Consider the following 23,639-nt stretch of genomic DNA (forward strand, 5'->3'; position numbering starts at 1 on the left):
CTTAATTTAGTAAATATATATTTTAAGAAAAAATTAGACGTAATTATAAAAACATGTGTACCTTTGTGCTGTTGGAGGGTGGGGAGTAGCCAAATACTATTATAGAGATATATACTGAAAAAAGTAGATAGATTTCCATTGTCCTGGGAGTTAGCATTTTAATACAGCCACCAAAAAATGAGGAATTGAAGGTTCAACTTCAGATATACAGGTAATATAATCAAGACCATCTACAAAAGAGCCTTAGAGCTAATACAGTTAACGATAAGACAATGAATGGCTTCCCACGTGGCTCGGGGGTAAAGAAGCCTGCTGCCAGTGCAGAGATGCAGATTTGATCCCTGAGTCGGGAAGATCCCCTGAGGGAAACGGCTACCCACTCCAGTATTGTTGCCTGGGAAATCTCATGGACAGAGGAGCCCGGTGGGCTGCAGTCCATGGGGTTGCAGAGTTAGACATGACTTAGTTACTAAACAACAAGACAATGAATGCTTTTTCCCTAAAATCAGGAACAAGGTAAAAATGTCCCCACTTGTCCTATTCAACACTGTATTGGATTCCCAGCTACTTCAGTTAAGACAAAAAAAGCATACAAATGGGAAAGAAGAAATAAAACTGGCTCTATTCATGGACAATATGATTACCTCTATAGAATATACCAAAGAACCTACAAAAAAAGCACCTAGAATTAGTAAGTGAATCTTAGAAAGGTGGCAGGAAACAAGGTCAATATACAAAAGAAAATCGTATTTGTGTATACCACCATGAACAACTGGAATCTAAAATTTAAAATACACCATTTACAATAGCACTAAAAAAACAAATAAAGGAATACTTAGATATAATCTAACAGTACGTGTAGGACCCATATCCTCAGAACTATAAAACATTGAAATCAGAGAACAACTTAATTGGAGAGGTACTGTGTTCATGAATTAGAAGATTCAGTGTTGTTAAGGAACTGTTAAATTAACCCAAATAAAAATCTCAGGATTTTTGGTATATACTGACAAGCTGATTCTAAAATTTGTATGGAAAGGCAAAATAATTCTGAAAAGAACAAAATTGGAAGGTTCATATTAAATGATTTTAATGCTGTTGTAAAGCTCCAGTAATTAAAGACAATATGGTATTGGCAGGATAGACACATGGTTACAGAAGAGAGTCCAGAAGTACAGCCACACAGACACAGGCAACTGAGCTTGGACAAGGGGGAAAGGGGGAGTCCATGCACAATAAAATGAACGCCGGAACAAACTGCACTTTGGTTAAATAGATACAAAAAAACCTCAAAATAGAGCATAGACTTAAATGTCAGATATAAAACTAACAGAAGAAAGTATAGAGAAAGTCTACATGATTTTGGGTTTGGAAGTGAATTTTTAGATGATGACCTCAAAAGCACAATCCATAAGAGGAAATAAAGCTAAGTTGGACTTTATCAATATTAAAAATTTCTGCTCTGTGAAAGACACTATTAAGAGAATGAAAAGATAAATTACAAACTGGGAGAGAATATTTGCAAGTCATAAATACATCATAGAGAATTTGTATCTAGAATATTGAACGCTTATTTTAAAAAATCACCCAAGTTTAAAAAATGGGCAAATTGTGTGTTTTCATGAATCTATTCGGTGTTATAAGTAACATATTATGAAGACACTCCCTATTATTTGTAGAGTAATGCAAATTAAAGCCATAACAGTTTATCACTACATACCTATTAGAACGGCTTAAAAACATTGATAGTACCAAGTGCTGACGAAGACACAGGGAAACAGAAACTGGTATTCACGGCTGGTGGAGAAGGAGGTTGCCTCTGAAGGGGTCACAAAGGAATTTTTAGGTGTGGAAGCTGTTTTCTATGGCATCGTGGTGTGCACTTGTCAGAACCCACAAGTTATATAAGAGTGACTTTGTGCACACTAAAATCCAATAGGACTTTGGAGAATTCTAGTTTGGAATGAAGACTGATAAATCAGTCTAACTATTACAAATATATGACATAAACTCAATGAAAGGAATGGGTAAGAAAGGAACTGACCCACGTAACTTTGTCAGACATTGGAGGAGACTATGGCATAGAACCAATACAGCATCCAGGATGCCAATGCCAGTGCTCCTGGGACAGAAAAAGTATCAGTGTGAAACCGGAAACCTGGACATAGATCAGAATCGTTTGCTTAGTGAACAGCACCATTATCAATGTTAATTTCTTAGTTTTGATGAATGTCTGTGGTTATGTAAGATCTTATTAGAGGTATCTGGGTGAAGTGCATGTGTACTATCTTTGCAACTCTAATGCAAAACAAAAATTGTTTTAATAAAGCTGCAGAAGAAAAACATATATACAGGTAACAGATTCTGAAATCTAAATATTATTTAAACCGACCCAGACAATGATTATGTTCACTGCTGGAAGGTGATAGTTACCATTAAATAATAAAGTAATCCTAATAACAAAACCCTCAGAAGAACAGAAACAGAAAATCAACCCTTGAGGGTTCCAGTCTTACTTTTGGTAACAATGAGCAAGAGTAAGTCACCTCCTCTGGGCCCTTGTAGACAACACTAAGAATACAGACTACTATCTAATCATTATTTGAACCCTGAGCAAAGGTGACAGAGGAAAATTTCCTAAAAACTTTATCTGAATGATTGTGGCAAATAGATGGGGAAACAATGGAAACAGTGAGAGACTTTATTTTTGGGGGCTCCAAAATCACTGCAGATGGTGACTGCAGCCATGAAATTAAAAGATGCTTGCTCCTTGGAAGAAAAGTTATGACCAACCTAGACAGCATATTAAAAAGCAGAGACATTACTTTCCAACAAAGGTCCTTCTAGTCAAAGCTATGATTTTTCCAGTAGTCATGTATGGATGTGAGAATTGGACTATAAAGAAAGTTGAGTGCCGAAGAATTGATACTTCTGAACTGTGGTGTTGAAGACTCTTGAGGTCCCTTGGACTACAAGGAGATCCAACCAGTCCATTCAAAGGAAATCAGTCCTGAATATTCATTGGAAGGACTGGTGCTGAAACTGAAACTAATACTTTGGCCACCTGATGCGAAGAACTGACTCACAAGAAAAGACCCTGATGCTGGGAAAGACTGAAGGCAGGAGAAGGGAACAACAGAGGATGATGGTTGGATGGCATCACTGAGTCAATGGACATGAGTTTGAGTAAACTCTGGAGTTGGTGACAGACAGGGAAGCCTGGCGTGCTGCAGTCCATGGGGTCACCAAGAGTCGGACATGACTAGCGGCTGAACTGAACTGATGGCCTATTTAATGGCTTTAAAAATAAATTATGAACTTTACAGGAACACTGGTTGACACCTTGCCAAGCGTGTTTCCTCCCTGAGAAATGGATACAAAGCAGCAGCAGGAGGCCAGTGACTTCCTCATGGGGAAAACTTTCTTCCCACCCCACCGCCCCAGCCCCTGTGCTTCCTCCTGGCAAGGGAACAGTATTCATAGATAACTGCAGCCGCCTTAATCCTGCCTTCTCCCACCATAATCCACATTTGACAGTACTAGTTTCTAGGAAAGAAAAGATATTTCTAAAACTCATTGTTTTATTTCCACAATTAAAATATTTTATTAAAGAAGCAATACAACTTAGCTAAAAAGGTTTATTAAAGGGGACAACATATACAGTAATATAGTTAAGGCACATGACAAAGTTTTGGCATTAAACTGTGAATAAAAAAGACAAACTATCCCAGTCGATTTCAGAATCTATCTCATGAGTCTGGGTAGTTTTAAAACATGTCAGCAGCACCGACAACAACCCGTCTCAGGAGAGGCGCGGGCGTCAGGCCGTGGAGCCCCCCTGCTTCAGCAGCTGCTGCCTGGTGTACTCCCAGATTAGCAGCGCCCCGCTCACGTGGACGTTGAGGGAGCGGATGATGCCCTGCTGAGGAATCTCCACGCACACGTCCAGCTGCTGGATCAGATTCGCTGGAATCCCTTCACGTTCGTTGCTGATGAAGAGAAATGGAAGAGAAAGGTTAGTTTTCTTGTAAAAAACAATTTTTTTTCTTAGACATCCTGGATATTACTGGAAGAGACAGGTTAACAAAATGAAACAAAAGTCTACGGTACCAGAAAAATAAGAGTGTAACAAGGTTTATGGGTTGATTCTGTGTTCACCGGACCATCCCCAACAGGTAAAGTAAAAGGAAAACCTGGAGGGGGGTGGTGGTGGGGGTGGCACTTTTCATAAACCTTTAAGTCAGAAGTCGGGTATGGGTGTAGGACCAGGAGCCCAGGTAAAATTGTAAATCTTATGAAACATTTTCAAGACAGAGACTCAAGACAAAGTTCTTACCCCAACAAGAGTAAAGACTTCTCAGGGAAGCAGTACCGGGTTAGGTCTAAACTTTTGGCAGTCTGTTCCACACCCACGATGGTGTAACCTTCTGCCTTTTTCTGTTGTAGATAATCGATCAGCTGAGGTGGTTTTACCTTAGTTTAAAAACAGCATAATATTAAATCGTTCATTTACAGCCCTGCTGGGAGTAAAAGCAGTAAAAAAAAAAAAAAAACTTCTGATGAAACTGAAATTTGTTAACAGGAAAAAGACAGAATTATACACTATAAAAAAGAATGCTCCCAACATCATATACATTTATAAAACCAGAGTGAGTTACAACAGGACACATTTTACTAAAAAGTCTACATTATTGATGATTTCTAAAAATATAATAGTGTGAGAGAGAAAAAAAAGAATGGGAGAACAGAGTGGGCTATATTTTACTTTTTAGTATTATTTTTAAAGTATGACAGGCTGGACTACTGCAAAAGGATGGACAGGTGAAGACAGAGTACTAGAAAGAGTCTGATGAATGAAAATTTTAATGATCACACCCTTTGCACCCACCTCCACTAACGGAAGCCACTGTTCTGCTGAAACACTGAGGCGCTGGAACTGCTTGTCTCTGACACACTGAAGGCTGCCTACGGCCAGCGCCGCGGCCCCGAGCACCTCACAGGTCCGGCACAGCCCTGCACGGCACAGGCGGGGATACTGCCGCCAGTCTGAGGCCAAGCCCACCAGGCCCCGGGCATTCCTCTGAAGCTCCCGAAGAAGGTGGAATGTGGACAGGAAGCCCCAAATGGCACTGGGTTGAGTATAGATTTTCAGGATCAAAAGACTGTAAGCAAGCCCCCCCAGAAAACTGTCATTTTACCTCCTAAATTGGTTGGCTTATCAATGAGTGAGGCCACTACAATCAGTCTGCTGATTGACCTTCCAAGTTTGGCAGCACGGTCCTGAAATACCAGCTCCAGGTCAAAGTCTGGAACATGGTTCTTCCATGGGATGATCTTCTTCTGAACATCAGTCCACTCTGACTGGTTATCTGCTTCACCTGAGTTGGAACCTGGGAAGGAAAAAGAAAATATAAACCTGTTTATTTACATGCATATATATACGTGTGTGTGTATACAGAGATAAGATTTATTTTATTTGCTTTTGGCTGTGCTGGGTACTTCGGTTGCTACACACAGGCTTTCTCTGGTTGTGCTGAGCAGGGGCTACTCTCCGCTGTGGTGCACGGGCTCCAGACCGCGCGGGCTTCAGCAGCTGCGGCTCTCAGGCTCTAGAGCGCAGGCTCAGGAGTCGTGGTTCAGGCACCGGGGCACGTGAGAGCTTCCTGGATCAGGGATCAAACCCGTGTCCCCTGAACTGGCAGGAGGATTCTTAACCACTAGACCTCCAGGAAAGTCTTATATATACTTTTTAAGAGCTTAAATGAACAGTTTAAAATGAGATTTTTAACTAAAGAACTTTAGCTGGATTCAGATACAATTGCCATTTTCAGTAATAGTTGCAAATATTCAAATTCAACTCTACTAAGCAAAATACAACAATTTGTGAAAATAAAAGATGCACATTTTTTCCATGTTAGTATATCCAAAATTTGGAAGCATCTTAGAATCCATAAGGCCCACATCATAGTTTGGTGGCATTTTTTCTTAGATATACAGAAAATAATGCTGTATCTTGCAAACAGTGTTATTAGATTGGAATTTTCTATAGGAATACTGTATTCCAGAAAACAACATAAATAGCTTTTATCTTATTTTACAAGTACTTGGGGGCCCTTTTCTAAAATGAGGACTATTCTTTGAAACAATTATCTCTTCACCAACTCGCTGAGCACACAGAACACACTGACCTGTCTAACTGAGTGTTCAGGACTGAGATCCTCCTTCCAGGCTCTTCCTCAACCCTGTCCCACTCCGAACCTGACTGAGCAGACGGGGGCACTGAGGTTCCTGGGGACGGAGGAGACCTGAACAGGACGGTGATGCAGTCCTATACTGATGGCGTGCTCACAAAGGGAGGCGTTACTAACAGGGGGGAGGGCGAAGAGCCAGACCCAGGAGGGCTCAAGGGAGGGAGCGTTAGTCTGCGGAGCAGAGCACGGGAAGGGCGGTGCAGGCTACGGACACGGAATGCGCACACGCAGGCTGCGGCAGGACGGGGCTCGGGCGGCGGCGGCGCTTTCAGGCTCTCGCAGCAGTCAACTGATGGAGGCACATGACTCAGACCCGGTCCTAAGGATGTTGTGTATAATGATAAAGAATTTATCATATAGACAGGAGGAAGTACAGGGTTTTAAGAACAGGTTAACAGTACTGGTTTTGTGTTTTAGAAAAATCCTCAAAAGTGATGTGGAGGAGGAGAAGCTGGGGATGGAAAACCATTGAGAGTCTTTTGCACTAGCCCAGCAAAGACAAAAAGTCTCAATTAAATGATGCGAGAGGGGCTGAAGAGTAAAGGCAGAGGTGCCAAGCTCTTGTAACGGATAGACATGGCAAGGGACAACAGGAAAAGAATGACTTCTGTGAGAGCAAGCAACCCCACTGACAGAAAGGGAATACTGAGGAGGAGCCTCTGGGTGGAAAGCTAATGTGGGTTTGGATACTGAGTTTAAAGACCTTATAGAAGAGCTGGTGTAAGCATCCAGCAGGCTTAGGAAAGAGGCTGGGAGAGACAAAAAATCTGAAAGGTGCAGTTACACAGGTGGTGGTTTCCAGCTGTAAAAAAGTAAAAAATGTGCAAGGAGAGCAAACAGAATGGGAAGAAAAAATGAAGGCACCCAAGGGATCCTAGCATTTAAGTTTCAGCATAGAAAGAGAAGAGGAACTAAAAACCCTCTTGATGAAGAGTGAAAAAGCTGGCTTAAAACTCAACATTCAAAAACTAAGAATATGGCATTTGGTCCCATCACTTCATAGCAAATAGATGGGGAAAAAATGGAAACAGTGACAGATTTTATTTTCTCAGGCTCCAACACCACTGCAGATGGTGATGGCAGCCATGAAATTAAAAGACTCTTGCTCCTTGGAAGAAAAGCTATGATAAACCTAGACAGTATATTAAAAAGCAGAGACATCACTTTGCCGACAGAGGTCCACACAGTCAAAGCTATAGTTTTTTTCCAGCACTCATGTACAGATATGTGAGCTGGACCATAAAGAAGGCTGAGTGCTAAAGAACTGATGCTTTCGAATTGTGGTGCTGGAGAAGACTCCTGAGAGTCCTGTGGACTGCAAGGAGATCAAACCAGTCAGTCCTAAAGAAAATCAACTCTGAATATTCACTGAAAGGACTGATGCTGAAGCTCCAATACTTTGGCCGCCTGATGTGACTCATTGGAAAAGACCCTGATGCTGGGAAAGATTTGAGGGCAGGAGGAGAGGGGGACGACAGAGGATGAGATGGTTGGATGGCATCACCCACTCAATGGACATGAGTTTGAGCAAACTCCGGGAGACAGTGATGGACAGGGAAGCCTGGGGGTTGCCAAGAGTGGGATATGACTTAGCAACTGAACAACGACATAGCAATCATATTGCAGTATCTCTCTTTACCCAAAACAAACAAACAGAAAGACCTGTGCAGGCTTTCCCCATTCAATAACTCCTCATCCCTCTCCACAGTGGGACTCGAATCAGACGTCAGGAGGTGCTGCTGCTCCCTCCTCTCCTTCCCAGCAGGCTGTCCCTTCCACACGGAAATGGCTCTTGTCGCGTGTTTTGCCCACAGATCTTCACATTTGCTGATCTCTATTTTAGGGAAGCTCTTCCTCCAGGCTTTGCCTCAGTTGTTCCCACTTCCTGTCTGCCTCTGCTCAACTTCAGCTCCTTGGTGGTGATTTAGTCACTAAGTTGTGTCAGACTCTTGCAAGCCCATGGACTGTAGCGCCCCAGGCTCTTCTGTCCATGGGATTTTCCAGGCAAGAATGTTGGAGTGGATTACCATTTCCTTCTCCAGGGGTCTTCCCAACCCAGGAATAGAACCCAGGTCTCCTGCCTTGCAGGCAGATTCTTTACTGACTGAGCTATGAGGGAAGCCTGAAAAAGGTCTTTTTAATCCTCTATCATACTGTTTCTTTACTCTGCTTTATTGTCTCCACAGTACTTTTTTGCTATGGCATCTTATCCATTAGTGTAGGGTTGTGCTCAAGTAGGAATTAAGTACCCTGAGGGCACGGCCTTTGTCTTAACTTTTAGCCTGTAGCAGGCAATCAGTAAATCTTTGTAGACTGAGTAAATAAATTTAAGGTGATAGTATTAAAATGCATTCATGAACATCCACAGTATTTGATTAAACAATGCACATTCCCAGAACTGTCCTCCAGAGTTAAAATCTAACGGCAGGACTCAAGAATCTGCACTTTTAACATGTTATCCAAGAGATGCTTAAAAACACTAAAATTTATAGAGAAGTATAAATTTAAGGGACAACTGGGAGAGCTCAAGGAGAGGAAGAAAAGTCAGACAGAGGAGGAAAATCAGGATAGCAGGAAACAAGCAAATAAATGCTACATAAAGTCAGGTATGGTACAGAAGTAGAGGAAGACAATTTCTGCTTTTCTGAAAGAAGCCGCAGGGATGGTTCTGGGTTAGGGGAAGTGAAGAGGACAATGTGAGTGACAGAAATGCTGAGAATACAGATCACTACTACACATCTCTTAAGGTTCATTGTGGTTTTAAAAATGGGTGGAGGACTTGATCCTAGGTTTTGGAAGGGCAAGCCTGACTGAGGGGAAGAAGGAGCAGGAGGTGATCAACAGGTCCTAGAGAAAGCTGCAGAGAAGTGGGGCGTGGCTGAGGGCTGGAGCCTAGGCGAAGATGTAAGAGATAAGTGATGTCCAGCCAGAGAATGGAACGCAGAGCTCGGCTTCATTCCCAAACGGGACGAGAAAAGAGACTGCTTAATTTGGCCCTTAAAAAAAAAAAACTCTTTTTTCAGAAATATATAGTAGAAGGCAAAGAATAGAGAAGACTTTAGCTTTACATAGTAAAGCAGATGAGGCTCTCTTTGGCTTTGAAGAGCAAAACCAACTGACATTGGCTAGATTAAAGTACTAGTCAGGGGACTTCCCTGGTGGTCCAGTGGTTAAGAATCCACCTTCCAATGCAGAGGACATGGGTCTGACCCCAGGTTGGGGAACTAAGATACCACATGCCTATGGACACCTAAGCTCCGTAAGCCACACAACTAGAGAGAAAGCCTGAGTGCTGCAACGAAGACCCAGTGAAGCCAAAAATAACAATAATAGATAATTTTAAAAGCCTACTTCTAAAAAGTAAATGAATAAATAATACTGTACTTCTAAAACTAGAACAGAAGTACTAGTCAGAGTGACACCACACTCTCTGTCTTTTCTCTCACAGGGGGAGCTGAGGTCAGCACATCAATGAAAAAGCGACCAACTATCGTTTCTGAGTAACATAAATCAGGGAGCCTGATCAGGCAACAGGGGGAAAAGAAAACAAAAATGCTTACCTGCGTCCTGCTGGGACCAGTCACCTGGCTTTAGTTCACACAGATGAGTTGTAGAAAGGTACCACTGAAATCCTGCACCTAAAGGAATGTCAGTGAACCTGGTAAATTTACCAATGGCAATCCATTCATCCTCAATAAGGCCGGAGAGGCGTGGAAGGATGTAAAATATCGTCTGAAAGGAGAATTGTAAAATCTAAAATTTTTGCCCCTTAAAAATAATAAAGAAATACATGATAAAATGTTTAAAGTACAATTTATTATTACTGATGTATTCTCCCAAACTATCATGTCTGGTCAGATTACATACTTTCATTTAAATCTTATAGCAATTGTGTTATCTAAATTTATTATCTTCTCTAAGAAATTAAGGGATTGATTTGGAAATCCTTGAGAGCAGGCAGATCTTCCGCTCCAGTATTTCTTACTGTATGTACTACATACCATGCCGTTAACACAAGCAAAAAGTGTGTGGGAACTGATCCGCATTAGTCTTGGACGGTATTTGGATAAATACTGTTTATCGACAAACAAATACCTCCATAAGCAAACAAATTCAAGGTCCTGTGATGCCAGATCTTTACCCTCACTGTCATTATACAGATTTGGAATCTGGATTTGCATCAGCTGTATCTTAGCTGTGTGATGTCAGATAGGCCATTAGCCTTTCTTAGCTTCAACTTCCTCATTGATAAAATGAGGGTAAAATCAGGTTAAAACAGCACATGGAAGTGATTTGTAAACAGCAGTTATTCATTCATTACATAACAATCCTCCTTCCCTTTTCTTACCTACTACAAGAAAAGTGAGATCCAGAAATCCTCAAAGGTGACAAGGCACATAAGAAGCAGAACAGAAGCACAATAGGCAATTTAAAAATGAAATAACAAACTTATAACATTGTGCAAGTCTTCATAAAAGCTTTTAGAATGAATACGGTTTTGTTAGCAATATTCATGCAAACTTTAACTGGCTTGGATGCAACTATGTTTATTAAGTAGCTACTAAGTATAGCTCCAAATGCATAAACAGACAGGAGTTCTCGTGAGCCATTACTTTATTTACACGTACACAGTTATGATTCATATAATTAATGGACAATAAAATATATTAAATATATGAGGGTGAGGCAGTCAAAGTCAGGATGAAGGAAGAGGGGAAGCAAGGGACTTACTCCTGCTGGAGAAGTGAATAGAAAAGGCTGACTTAGCACTACAGAGTTATTAAGAGTCCTTCAGAAAGATGTCAAACAAAGCGTTCTGGGTGCTAAAGGACATAGAACAGAGCATGTTAAAATATTTGAAAACTCCTAAATAATTTTTGCAATGAAGCAACAGAAACCACACAATAATGTTATATGATGAATATCTCACAATAAACAAATCTCTATATTTCTTTTTTAAAAGGCCAGCTTATTAGTAATCCACACACACAAATAACCCAACAGCAACAACAAAAACTCTTATGCACAGTAGCTTAAGTTACTGATACTTCCAAGTTCCTTAGAGGAAAGGTCCCAGGGAGGGGGGTGGTGTGTGTGTGTGTGTGTGTGTATTTAAATTTTGGTCACACAGTTAAACATCAAAGGCAAAACATGATAATTACAGTTGAAAAAGGAAGAAAGTAGTAATCATTTACATAAATTTTAATAATCTATATATTAATTCACATGCTAACTGTAATAAGTAAGTTTATGGTTCTTAAAATTACGTAAGCACATTATCTATTATGATCAGTGAGGTGATAGATCATTTGCGATACAATTTCAATCATCCAGAACTTAAAATACGCACTTAAAAGAGTAGATCTTTTTGATCTTTCATTAACAATGGGCTTCATACAACAAATCTCACCTGCACAAATGTTTTCACTCATTTCCTTTTAATGTCAGAACAGATTTCTGTTCAGAGTTAAATATTCCCCCTTCCAGTGTTTACAAGCCAGACACTGCCTGAGAAACAGAAAGTGAAAATGACTAGCCAATTTTCACTGCTCAAGAGCGAAGCGCGAGCAAGCCATCTCCGCGCGGTGACTCAGTGACACTGAGAGCCTTACAATGTGAAGGCGGCGCTGCAGGGACGGTTACTACATGAGGATGTGCTGCAGGGATGGCTATTACAGGAGGATGTGCTGCAGGGACAGTTAACCTCATCACATAAGGGTGCATCAGGGCTACAGACACGGGAGAAAATTCACACACGCTCTTCTCTGCTCACCTCCAGACAGTAATCCTTCAGCGGGTGGAACGCTGTGAAAAAGAAATGCTCCTGGATGCGCTGCCAGTTCTTCTTCGCGCTCCTAAGGGTTAAAAACACATCTGAGGAACAGAACTAGTGAATCGCCTCTGGTAAGAGTGAAAACCAGTTAGGTCTTTTACGCAGGCACTTCGGAATTTAGAATGAGTAGAAAATCTGTGAATTTCACCCCAAGATTTGTACACCTCTATCTTCAAGACTAAAGTCTTTTAACAGCTGATCCTAAATGCAATATTTTGAAATAAAAATTGAAAAACAGACAAAGAAATTAAACACCTCTCTCCCAGTCCTACAACAATTCAACAAGAATGAAAACCAGGTCTCCGCTTCCTCAAAGAGATGGTGGTCAGTGGATTAGAAAATCGCATGATAGCTACCACAGGTACACCTCACATGCCGGGGGAAAAAGAATCCTAAAAGGGAACTGTGTAAGAAATCTAGGCTGGGAGTCTTACATTCCCCTCTGGCCATAGAAGCTTTTAAATTTTTGTTCCAGGAGAGAAAATCATTACATAGGTCACTTTTTCTACTCTGAAGATTCATGGCACACAGCCAAACAGTAGCAGTGTTAAGGCAAACAGAAGTAATACAAGGGTTTACTTTCTTAACTTTAACAAGCACACACACAATACAACAAAAAACCAAAACTCTAACAAGGCTGAAAAGGCCAAAGAGGTAGGAAAAAAATGATAAAACATGGCCACCAGAAGGTTTTGGGTTAAATTCATGATCAACAAACCCCAAGCTAAAGCAGTAATTTCAAGACGCCTTCTCCACTCCCACCAATGTGCCTTCTTCACCCCTGAGTTCCAGTCCCTCCTGTCACTGACGACCAGGCCTCAAAACCAGTGGGGTAACAAATAGGAGATCTGAGATGGGAGATCAGCCCCCTCCTTACACAGCTGCTGGCCTTGCCCCTTGGCTTTCCAAAGCCTCTTCAAGGGACAACACCCCAGTACGTGTCCAAGCTCCCATCCCCTGGGTTCTGCTCTGCGCTGTGCACCCCTCCCAACTCCACCCACCACAGCAGTGTTTTATCTGTTTGATATCAAGCATGTGAGTAGGACTTTGTTTGGGGAACCAAGAAGTTCTCTTAGAAAAGAAAAAGAAGCTCCCAGCTTTAGTGGGGACATGGAGGGGTGACGAGCACATGGCTTTAAAGTCAGATCATGCTGCTTCTCAGTGATTCTTTGACAGTAGAGGATGCTAACATTCAGCTGCACTGAAGAGAAACAGCTCAAGATAAAGACCAAGAGTTAAAAAAGGCAAAAAAAGTCAACGATGGAGCTGACAGCACTTAGAACTGTAATTAAACTGCACATCAAACAGTGAGCGGCTTAAATGCTCCCTGACCTGGGTTCTGCACACCGCAGCCTGTTATGTGTTTAAGAGAAGCTGCTGCGGCCGGGCACCTCTGAACTTTGGCTGGGCACCCTGAAACCTCTCCACACTCTGCTGGACCAGGCACCCCCGACTCCTTGGCTGGGCACCCCCGACACCTCTCCACACTCTCTGCTGGACCAGGCACCCCCGACGCCTCTCCACATGCTCTGCTGGACCAGGCACCCCCAACTCCTTGGCTGGGCACCCCCGACGCCTCTCTCCTTGCTCTGCTGGACCAGAGACCCCCAACTCCTTGGCTGGGCACCCCCAACGCCTCTCCACATGCTCTGCTGGACCAGGCATCCCTGACTCCTTGGCTGGGCACCCCCGACACCTCTCCCCATGCTCTGCTGGACCAGGGACCCCTGACTCCTTGGCTGGGCACCCCCAACGCCTCTCCCCATGCTCTGCTGGACCAGAGACCCCCGACTCCTTGGCTGGGCACCCCCAACACCTCTCCCCATGCTCTGTTGGACCAGGGACCCCTGACTCCTTGGCTGGGCACCCCCGACACCTCTCCACATGGTCTGCTGGCCAGGGGAAAGGACAAGGCCTGCTTACCCTGCTCCATGCATGTTTTCCACTTGACTCAGACTGGATTCAATAACAGAAGTTAAAGCCGCAAGTTCTTCAATGTGTAACCCCTTACACAGGCTCCAGATTTTCTTAAGAGCGACTAACGCATACAGTCGAATGCTAAAATTGTGATTGAAGCACCACTGCAGCACGATAGTAAGGGCTTGCTTCAGAATTAGTTTCTGAAAAGAAAGAATCATTCTTCATATGTAAACCAGGACCATTTGACCCTCTACTGTAGGACCAAAAACAAGGTTACAGACGATGAAAATGCTACAAAGTAATTATCTTTCACTGGCTTTGCATCATCATTCTCAGACAGGTTAGAGATACACCGGCCTGGCCCTTTCCTCAAGAAGGCAAGTATCCTCCCAGCTCCTCAGTTCTTATTTATGAAGCTGCCACACATTTCCCCCACACTCCAGTACCGAGGTCAACCTGAACAAAGCACTTTCATGCTAACTATAATATAACCTGTATTTAAACAGTCTCCCTCACTTATTACCTCACCATGGGCTGAAAAAGTTAAGAAATATTCTTCAAGAGCTCTACTTCAGGTGAACTTGAAACTACTTCTAAGGCAAGCTATCCCATCAAAGTGCTGTTTCCCCTGGTCTTTGGTCTGAACCACCCTGTTTTTCCTAATGGTGACTTTGGACCCACATAACATTGATTGGTGGCAGGAAAATTAAGAAATGGGGAGAAGAATAGTAAGATAACTTAAACTTTGCTATAGTCTTTTTTAGTGAATTCACAGATTTTTCCATCTTCACAGCCTAGAGATTTTACGCAATAATAGTCCCTGATCTGTAAAACCACACAGTTCAACAGATACTGAATGGCAAAGGAAGTGATGTGAAATAATGTGGAAGCCAGATGGAGTCAAACATCTGATAAAGTATCAGGAGCTACCTTAATGTTCCTACTAAATTGCTCACCGGAAAACGCTCCTGGCTGCACCAGGCTAACAGCCCAGCAACACTGCAGCTTTTTGTGTATCTTATTTCCCTCAACAGACTGTAAGCAAATCTCTTCCCTGCACATATTTAAAGCAGAAAGATAACACAGGATAGTATCTGATGCTAGCGTTTCTTACTCTTACCAAAAGGTGTTAGCATAAATTTTCACATGACTGCCATCTGGCTGCCAGACACTGTAACACACCATTGATTTTAAGATATTATGATGGTTTTTCAGGTTAAAATGTGTTGGGGAGACAGGTCTGGCTTAGGATTGATGAAAAAAGGTTAACCACAAATTTGACTGTTACTGTGTTAAAGACAAGACTTTGAAAAAAGTCTAGGAAACCTATTCTCAGAATATTTTTACCTCACTTTCAAACCTACACAACATTTACTTCAGACAGTTGACTGCTGAACGGGCAGGTCCACTTACACGTGGATTTTTTCACTAAATGCTTACTACAGGGCTACCTGATCAGCAGTTGGTTGGATCTGCAGACACAGGTGAGTAACCTTGTATTATGGTGACTGTAAAGCTATATGCTGATCTGCCACTGGGCAGACGGTCAGTGCCCCTACTTCCTGTGTAGACTGAGGGTCAACTGTATTTTCTCCCAGAGTTTACAACACTGCAGTGCATTCTCTGCAGATTCAATAATACAGAATCTTGCTCTAAATCTTAGTTAGTTCGGTTGCTCAGTCATGTCCGACTCTTTGGACCCCATGGACTGCAGCACGCCAGGCTTCCCTGTTCATCACCAACTCCCGGAGCTTACTTAAACTCATGTCCATTGAGTCAGTGATACCATCCAACCATCTCATCCTCTGTCGTCCCCTTCTCCTCCCACCTTCAATCTTTCAAGCATCAGGGTGTTTTTCAATGAGTCAGTTCTTCGCATCAGGTGGCCAAAGTATTGCAGTTTCAGCGTCAGCATCAGTCCTTCAATGAATATTCAGGACTGATTTCCTTTAGGATGGACTGGTTGGATCTCCTTGCAGTCCAAGGGACTCTCAAGAGTCTTCTCCAACACAACAGTTCAAAAGCATCAATTCTTTGGTGCTCAGCTTTCTTTATAGCCCAACTCTCACATCCATAGATGACTACTGGAAAAACCATAGCTTTGACTAAGACGGACCTTTGTTGGCAAAGTAATGTCTCTGCTTTTTAACATGCTGTCTAGGTTGGTCATAGCTTTTCTTCCAAGGAGCAAGAGTCTTTTAATTTCATGGTGGCAGTCACCATCTGCAGTGATTTTAGAGCCCAAAAAATAAAGTCTCTCACTGTTTGCATTGTTTCTCCATCTATTTGCCATGAAGTGATGGGACTGGATGCCATGATCTTAGTTTTCTGAACGTTGAGTTTTAAGCCAACTTTAAATCTTACTGGCAGGCTTCCCTGAATTCTTCACAGTTGCCGCAGTGATGAACCAGAATTAGCTAGGATCTCTACTTATCTAGGGAAGATGCTCTAAACCTGAGAAAGATGGAAGAGCTGGCCTTCACACTTTGAATAATGACAGCATTTCATATAAACCTTCAAGAACACAATGGCTTATAAATACTCTGACCGTAAGTTTCTTTGTACGAGCATGTGTTAAGTAACTCCACTGGCTAAACAACAGTTACATATAATGAGGGAAGTCTTATTTAAATAATTTTACACAAATGCTTATATAAAATTAAGAATCCTATCATTACAAGCTGCCCATTAACATGTGCTGAGGTAGACCTCAGTGTGTGTGCCTGTGGGCGACACCTTAGTATGCCTCTGTGTCAAAGCGCATCTGTCATTAGTGGGAGGGTGGAAGCAGAGAAGCTGCAAAACACACAAGGAATACGCCACATGAAAAAAGTTCATACAGATATATAAATTCTATTCTGATGGTCAAGCCTGAGCTCTTCTTATGAACAATTTATACTCACCTTTTCCAGGATATTTTCAGTAATGATGTCCAAGTGTGACAAAACTGATAAAAATGTACAAATGCTTGTTTTAAGGTTTTCTTCACCCTGAAAATATATCAGATACACCAAACCGTCATTCACAGCCGCAGTGAACCCACGTCCCTCAAGGCACCAGGCTGGATGCCATGGGGCTGGTGATGAGAGGCCAGCTCCTCTCTGATGCAGCCACGGCTTAGAGGGGGAACAGACGAGCACAAGCAAATAAAGGACAGGAATGACCTGGAGCCAAATGCCCACAGCGCAACCCTCAGCAGACACAGGGCACTAGACACTCCGCCAAGGGTTAAGCAAGGGCGGGGGTGAGGGTGAGCTCACTGCAGGGTCGGAAGGGTGGGGTGCAGCATGGGAAGCAGGAAGGAAAGGGAACAAGTGCAAATGAAGATGACAAACAAAGACACAGGCAAACGGGAAGCAAAGGTTCCCAGTGGAGGGGGAGCAGCAAAGGGTAAACACGGGACTGTGCAGGCACTTTAAAAAGTCATGAGGAAAAACTGCTTGTAAAAGTGTTAACCCGGAATTTGGAAACCTTCTCGGTTAAGTGATTTGGAATTACACATTATTTTTAAGAAAAACTGATGAACGCCAGGTAGACTGGAGACTATAGACACTACAGTTCAGAAACTGCTCCAAGAGGAACATTTGATGATTAATAATCCCTTTATGTAACAAGTAGTTACTGAATGTCTTCCATGGACCAGTAACTGTTGCAGAAAGAGGGGAAAACGAAAATAGGTAAGATTCTTGCCTTCATGGAGATTAGAGCCTTATGGGGAAGAAAGATAAAATCCAATCAAACAATATATTAAAATTCTCATTATAACAAGAACTAATTCTCTGCTACAAAAACCCACACTAAGGAGATCCAAAGTACTCAGGGAGATAGCTTCCTTTAAGAAAAGACACAAAGCACATGTGAACTTCAATCTGGAAAACTTTGCTATGTAGGCAAAGATGATAAAGAAGACCATTTCAGGCTGGAGCACGGTACAAACAGCCTGGTGATGAGGAGGAAAGGTACTCAGGTGGTGAGAGGGCTACTCAGTCTCCTAGGGGTCCCCAGTGAAACAAGCTTCCCCACACTCATGCCCTAACCCAGACCCTCCCCAGACTGGGGGCTTGGTCATGCATCTGCTCTGGGCTGATGAGCCACAGGAAAGCAGGATGTGATCAGAGGCCGGGGGAGCGTGAGAACACCGAGACGCATCCTCCTGAAATGCTCATTCTTGGAACCTTGTGCACCAGAGACAGGTCTGGCCTCCCAGCTGGAGACATGCTGAGAGAGCAGTGCCTGGCACCTCGGCTGGCCCCATGACTGCGGCCGAAGTGAAAACACATGGGGGAAGAAGCCATTTGCAGTCCCCAGCCCAGCAGACACCACATGCAGAATCACCCAGCCTGGCATAACCAGGAAAAACAGTAGATAGATGGTTACAGGAAAGGAATGAGCAGCTCAGCATCATTACCAACAAGGGATGAGAAATCATTTGGTTAAGGAGAGACTGTGTATAGAAGGGAGACTCATCATTCTTATCTCTAAGATCAAATAAAGACACTGCTCAGTAAATAAAAATATAGAAGGCACCTATTTCCCACATGTTTTAATAACAGAAGCCTTTTCCATCTTTGTTTCATTGGAATAGAAAAGCTCTCAAATAAAAATTATACTCTACTCAAGATAAATGCCAGACCTTTCTGTCTCCTAAATTAATTCAAATCCTGCAAACACAATTTAGGGTGTCAGTATATTAGGGGCAGGGCAATGGAAAAAATCTATAAAGTGAAACAATCTCCCAACATAGGCCAAATCTTTTTTCATTTAAAAAACACGAAAACAATTCCTCTACTTACATAAGAAAAGCAGTTCCAGAACTTCGGAAGAAATTGAGGGAATTTATGAAGAATCAGTATAATAATCCATTCTATAAAATATTTTATGGATGCCTGATTATTGATGAAGCCAGCCTGGAAAATCTTGTCAATAATTTTATTCAAGAAATTCTGAGAAAAATAAAGTTGACAAATTAAACTGTTATCATTATTAATTTTAAAATTTGAGCTATAATTAACATATAACAAGGGGAAGGTTTACAGAATGTTGATGCAATGCATTTATTTACCGCAGTATGACCATCTAGCTAATGCCTCTATCCTGTCACATAATAATTTCTTTTTATGTGATGGGAACAATTCAAATCTAGTGTCTTATCAATTTGGAAATGGCTATTAATATTTTTTTTGGCCATGCTGCATGGGTTGTGGGATCTCAGTTCCCTGAACAGGGATTAAATCCAGGCCACAGCAGTGAAAATCTGAAGTCCTAACCTCTGTGAATGACTATTAATTTTAATTAAGAAACAGTCACTATTTAAAAAAAAAAACAGCTTAAAGTTTTATTGTGGCATAAATATATGTTAAAATGTTATAATAAAATACTAATGGAAAAATATATTAAGTGGGACCATTTAAATCAGTTTCCAATTTACTTCCATGACACCTGTCTTAATATTCTATTAAAAAACTTCTGAATAACTTTAAGAACTGAAATACCTATTTTAAGCAGCTTACTTCCTCAGTTTTAAAGAAGCATATAACAGGTTCCATATGAAAACATTATGCTTAGAGGTACAAATATACTTAATGTTATACCTGATCAAATTTGGGGAAAAGTACAAGCAGAATCTGCCATATTCGGTTTTTCACTCTGTGTTGTTGAGAGTTGACATAGTATCGAGTTCTTGATTTGGACACCAGTTCATCCTGGGAGGGAGGGAGGGAGGGATCAATGTTAAACTATCTACTGAATCTGTAATGAAAACAAAATCAATGACAACTTCAAGTTTAAAAGGTATAAACTGGGCATAGGAGCCTATTATTTGAAAGGTAGAAGGATAAAAAAGACACTTTCTTATGACACTTTTTATTTTTTCTTATGATATTTTTTAAAGTTTCCTTTCAAAACAATGCATTTACCTACTTTTGTTTTTTTTTAACTTATCTTCTTTTAAAATTAGAAAAGGAACTACACACCTGTGCTTAATATGAAAAGTACTTGGAAATGTCCTTCTCTCTCCTCATGCCCAGTTAGGGGAGGTGTGGGGCCACGTGGGTGAGAAGAGACTGAGATGTTAGCCATACACTGAAAGTGAAAGGGTTAGTTGCTTAGTCGTGTCCGACTCTTTGCGACCCCGTGGACTGTAACCCGCCAGGCTCTTCTGTCCATGGGGTTCTCCAGGCCCCTTGACTACGTAAGTCTGGAAAAAGGGGACCTGCACTGTGACGCAAACAGCACTAAGACAGGAGTAAATGAACAGGTGAGGGCAACACCGGACACAGCAGAAGCGCAGCAGCGAGCCCTTCTGCGTCATCAGAGCCCTCTCCTGCTTTAATGGTCCGTTTTGCCTAAACTCAGTCAAATGCTACATTTACTTTTGCTATGTCACTGCCAGTGCTTTAAGTAAGTTAAGATACTTAAAGGTAAAACAAAGCATATTTACTTTATCCAATAGCTTGATTGCAAGATCTTCCATAAACAACTTATGAGACATATTTGAGCCATCTAATAAACACAGGAATTTGACAGCACAAATTCTCACATAATGGTCTTCTCTTTTGGTACTAAAATATATAAAATGATAGATGATGTTAATACATCTTCAAAATTTAAAAAAAAAAACATGTAAGATGTTAGTTTTGAAATACCAAAACTTTAAGTAGCTTCATATTTAATGACAATTTAGGATAAACATTTAGGATAAATTTAAATTTAGGATAGACAGTGGAAGATAAACAAAATGCATCAACAGGAGCACCTGTACAAAACGTCTGGAAGAACCCAAATTTACCCAGACTTCTGGTAAAACAATGCACACACTGATACTGGGTCAATAATATCTTGTCTGTGGACAAAAGAGATCGCAGCTCATGACACGGCTCCTGGAGGACCACAGACACCTCCTGCCCAGAGGCCAGAATGCACATCAGCATCATGCTGTTCTCACTGGGTGCTGTGAATTCATGTCTCTAAGTGAACGGCAAACTCAGGGAGCACTGTGTGTGCTGAGCAGCCCAGCATTTTCAGTATCCAAATGTGGAAAGATAGATTCACTGAAATTGTTAGTAAGCATTTCCAAGTCCATTAAAACTGTTATAATGTAAACAAGTGTTATTTTAAATTAACTATGCCTGTGTAGTAGAAATCAAAATATTTTGGAACCATCAACTGAAAAATTTTATTTATTGTTATACTAAAGCAGCCAAGAAAACAAAAAATTAAGACAATGAGCAATGACAAATGTATATATTTAATGAAGAGTGGCAGACGGTTTAAAACACAGGTATGGCTCTCAGAATAATTAACACGTTTGGTAACTAGACACAATTATCATTTATTGTCCTAAACTCTAAACTCATGACAATACTATTTATAAACACCTACACACACACAGTTTTGAAAATTATTTGAGAAAATAAAAACTTTTTAAAAACCTCAATGATTTCAGCAGTTAGATCATAGGTTTATCCCAGACATCAGAAGTTTAGAGTCTATTTCAACTAGCTTTATTTTTGCGTGAGCATAGGGACTGTTAGATAGTGATTTTTAACCAAAAAAAAAATAAACTTGTGCTCTGATGATCAATCTTCCACCCAGAAAAAGAAGAGGAATAGGGATTGTATGCTTCCCATAGTTATTTCCTTATTTATGCTGGACTTCTGCACTAATTTTTAAGTTTATCAAATTTCAGTAAACAGTGACAGATCTGAAGAAAATATATTAGCAAGGGAATATAATTTCTAACAATTGTGAAGGCTCATGCAATATCTTACACAGAATATCTCTCATATGTTATATTTTGAATATTCCATTTATATCAAGATGTGAAGACCCACCACACTTACTTTTCAATAACAACATTTGCTGCACACTCATGTCCAAGATTTTCTATGAACGTCTGTACATCCTGAATAAGTCTTTCCATAAAAAACATGCAATAAAGAACAAGTTTTAGAGGAAAAAAGTTAAAGTCCCAAATAAAAAGTTAAGTAATATTTTCTAATTGAAAATCTTAATATAAAGGCACTGCTGCTGCTGCTAAGTCGCTTCAGTCGTGTCTGGCTCTGTGCGACCCCATAGACGGCAGCCCACCAGGCTCCCCCCATCCCTGGGATTCTCCAGGCAAGAACACTGGAATGGGTTGCCATTGCCTTCTCCAATGCATGAAAGTGAAAAGTGAAAGTGAAGTTGCTCAGTCGTGTCCAACTCTTCGCGACCCCATGAACTGCAGCCCACCAGGCTTCTCCATCCATAGGAAAATCTCCATCCATGGGATTTTCCAGGCAAGAGTACTGGAGTGGGGTGCCATTGCCTTCTCCGCTAATATAAAGGCACAATTCTACCCAAATAGATACTTAATATAAAAAATTACGAGAGGCTGCAATGGCACCTTTTACCTTTGATCACGCCGAAACACGGTTCCAAATACACATGCCTCGAGGACAAGCTCACTGTAATTTTTAGCGATTGATAGAGACACATTTGAAGCAGAAACTACCCAAGATCTGCAGCAGTAACTTATCAGTATATTGAAGACTCCAGTTTTTATAGCAGACATTTCAATTATCCTGTACATAATCTGGAATGAAATACAACAGTTACTTTATCATTTGCCCAGGTTTTTTCTTTTTAATCTGTGTTGCCAAAACTTGTTACTTGAATGGCTTCAAATGATAGTTTCAACATAACCATATATAGTCTAAAAAATTAAAAACTCTTTATCGTTTGAAAGATGAAAACCAATCACAGAATGCTAATTTTTCATTTCTGAATACTAAAAGTAAATGTTATTCATACTGATTTCACCCAGAACTTTCCCAGAGGAACAACTGTCCAAAGTGAATAGAATGAAAGGCAGAAGAAACACCTCACCCTTGACATGTTCAGTTTTCTTTCCACTTGCCGGAGGCTTCCCTTTCCCCAAAGCAGAAGAAGCCACCATGCCTGAGTGTGTACCGTGCGGCAGGAGAGGACAGAGGCGGCACAGTGGCGGCAGGGCAATACACAGACTTATTTTCCATCGGCCCCTCTGGATCGGGAGTGTATGTGCATCCCGGGCACGATGCAGTCCCATTGCCTATGTCCCCTCCTGTGCATCAGTGATTGTAAACACAGATGGCTCCAGAAACCAGAAAGACCTTTCAATAAGGTTATATTCAAAACAATATTTCTTTGTGCGAGAAAAGCAATGGCACAGTTTCACTGACAAATGGCACCTGAATTTGCCCTCAGGGTCCAGAAGAAACCACGCCGCGGTTGGGGTGAAGCAGCAGAAAGGGTGTGCCCACCTGGATGAGTCAAATACCAGGCAACACCCAGCTGCTGCTCTCATGTAGAAATGACCAGGGCTGGCCAATCATGCAATTTTCCAAGAGAAGAAGAAATAGAGATTTTTGTGCAAATTTCCCAATTCTTAAAAGCTGGCAACTATTTAAAATCTTTTAATTTGATTAGATGAACCAAATTATTTGGAAGGCAGATATGGTGCATGGGCTACCATTTTGCAGCTACTCCTTTACACCCAGATTTTCTTGTTCTTACTTATGACACTAAAAGAGGTTCAAAATATTTACTGACTGAATGAAAAAGTAACAACAAAGTAATATGGAGTTACAAATATACCTCTCCTCTTCCTCATG

The 23,639-nt window shown here is 41.4% G+C and overlaps 1 protein-coding gene across 6 annotated transcripts in view; it reads right to left on the reverse strand.

The window, feature by feature from the left end:
- Positions 1-3,624: 3,624 nt before the first annotated feature.
- Positions 3,625-23,639, reverse strand: part of TARBP1 (TAR (HIV-1) RNA binding protein 1) — a 66,016-nt gene continuing 46,001 nt past the window's right edge. The window contains exons 18-30 of one of the 6 annotated variants that reach the window (XM_025284520.3): positions 22,398-22,579; positions 21,846-21,917; positions 20,444-20,564; positions 19,596-19,706; positions 18,798-18,947; positions 16,908-16,994; positions 14,008-14,204; positions 12,025-12,106; positions 9,812-9,983; positions 5,199-5,390; positions 4,889-5,013; positions 4,337-4,473; positions 3,625-3,989 (exon numbers count right to left, since the gene is read on the reverse strand). In XM_025284520.3, coding sequence (XP_025140305.3) covers positions 3,821-3,989; positions 4,337-4,473; positions 4,889-5,013; positions 5,199-5,390; positions 9,812-9,983; positions 12,025-12,106; positions 14,008-14,204; positions 16,908-16,994; positions 18,798-18,947; positions 19,596-19,706; positions 20,444-20,564; positions 21,846-21,917; positions 22,398-22,579 — 1,797 coding nt within the window. In that variant the 3' untranslated portion in view covers positions 3,625-3,820. Of the gene's footprint in view, positions 3,990-4,336; positions 4,474-4,888; positions 5,014-5,198; positions 5,391-9,811; positions 9,984-10,987; positions 11,075-11,661; positions 11,760-12,024; positions 12,107-14,007; positions 14,205-16,907; positions 16,995-18,797; positions 18,948-19,595; positions 19,707-20,443; positions 20,565-21,845; positions 21,918-22,397; positions 22,580-23,639 lie in introns of those variants that run through there. The other 5 variants (XM_025284523.3, XM_025284524.3, XR_003109016.3 and 2 more) reach the window with 5 other exon arrangements.

Source organism: Bubalus bubalis, chromosome 4 (genome assembly GCF_019923935.1).
Source record: "Bubalus bubalis isolate 160015118507 breed Murrah chromosome 4, NDDB_SH_1, whole genome shotgun sequence".
Lineage (NCBI taxonomy): Eukaryota > Metazoa > Chordata > Mammalia > Artiodactyla > Bovidae > Bubalus > Bubalus bubalis.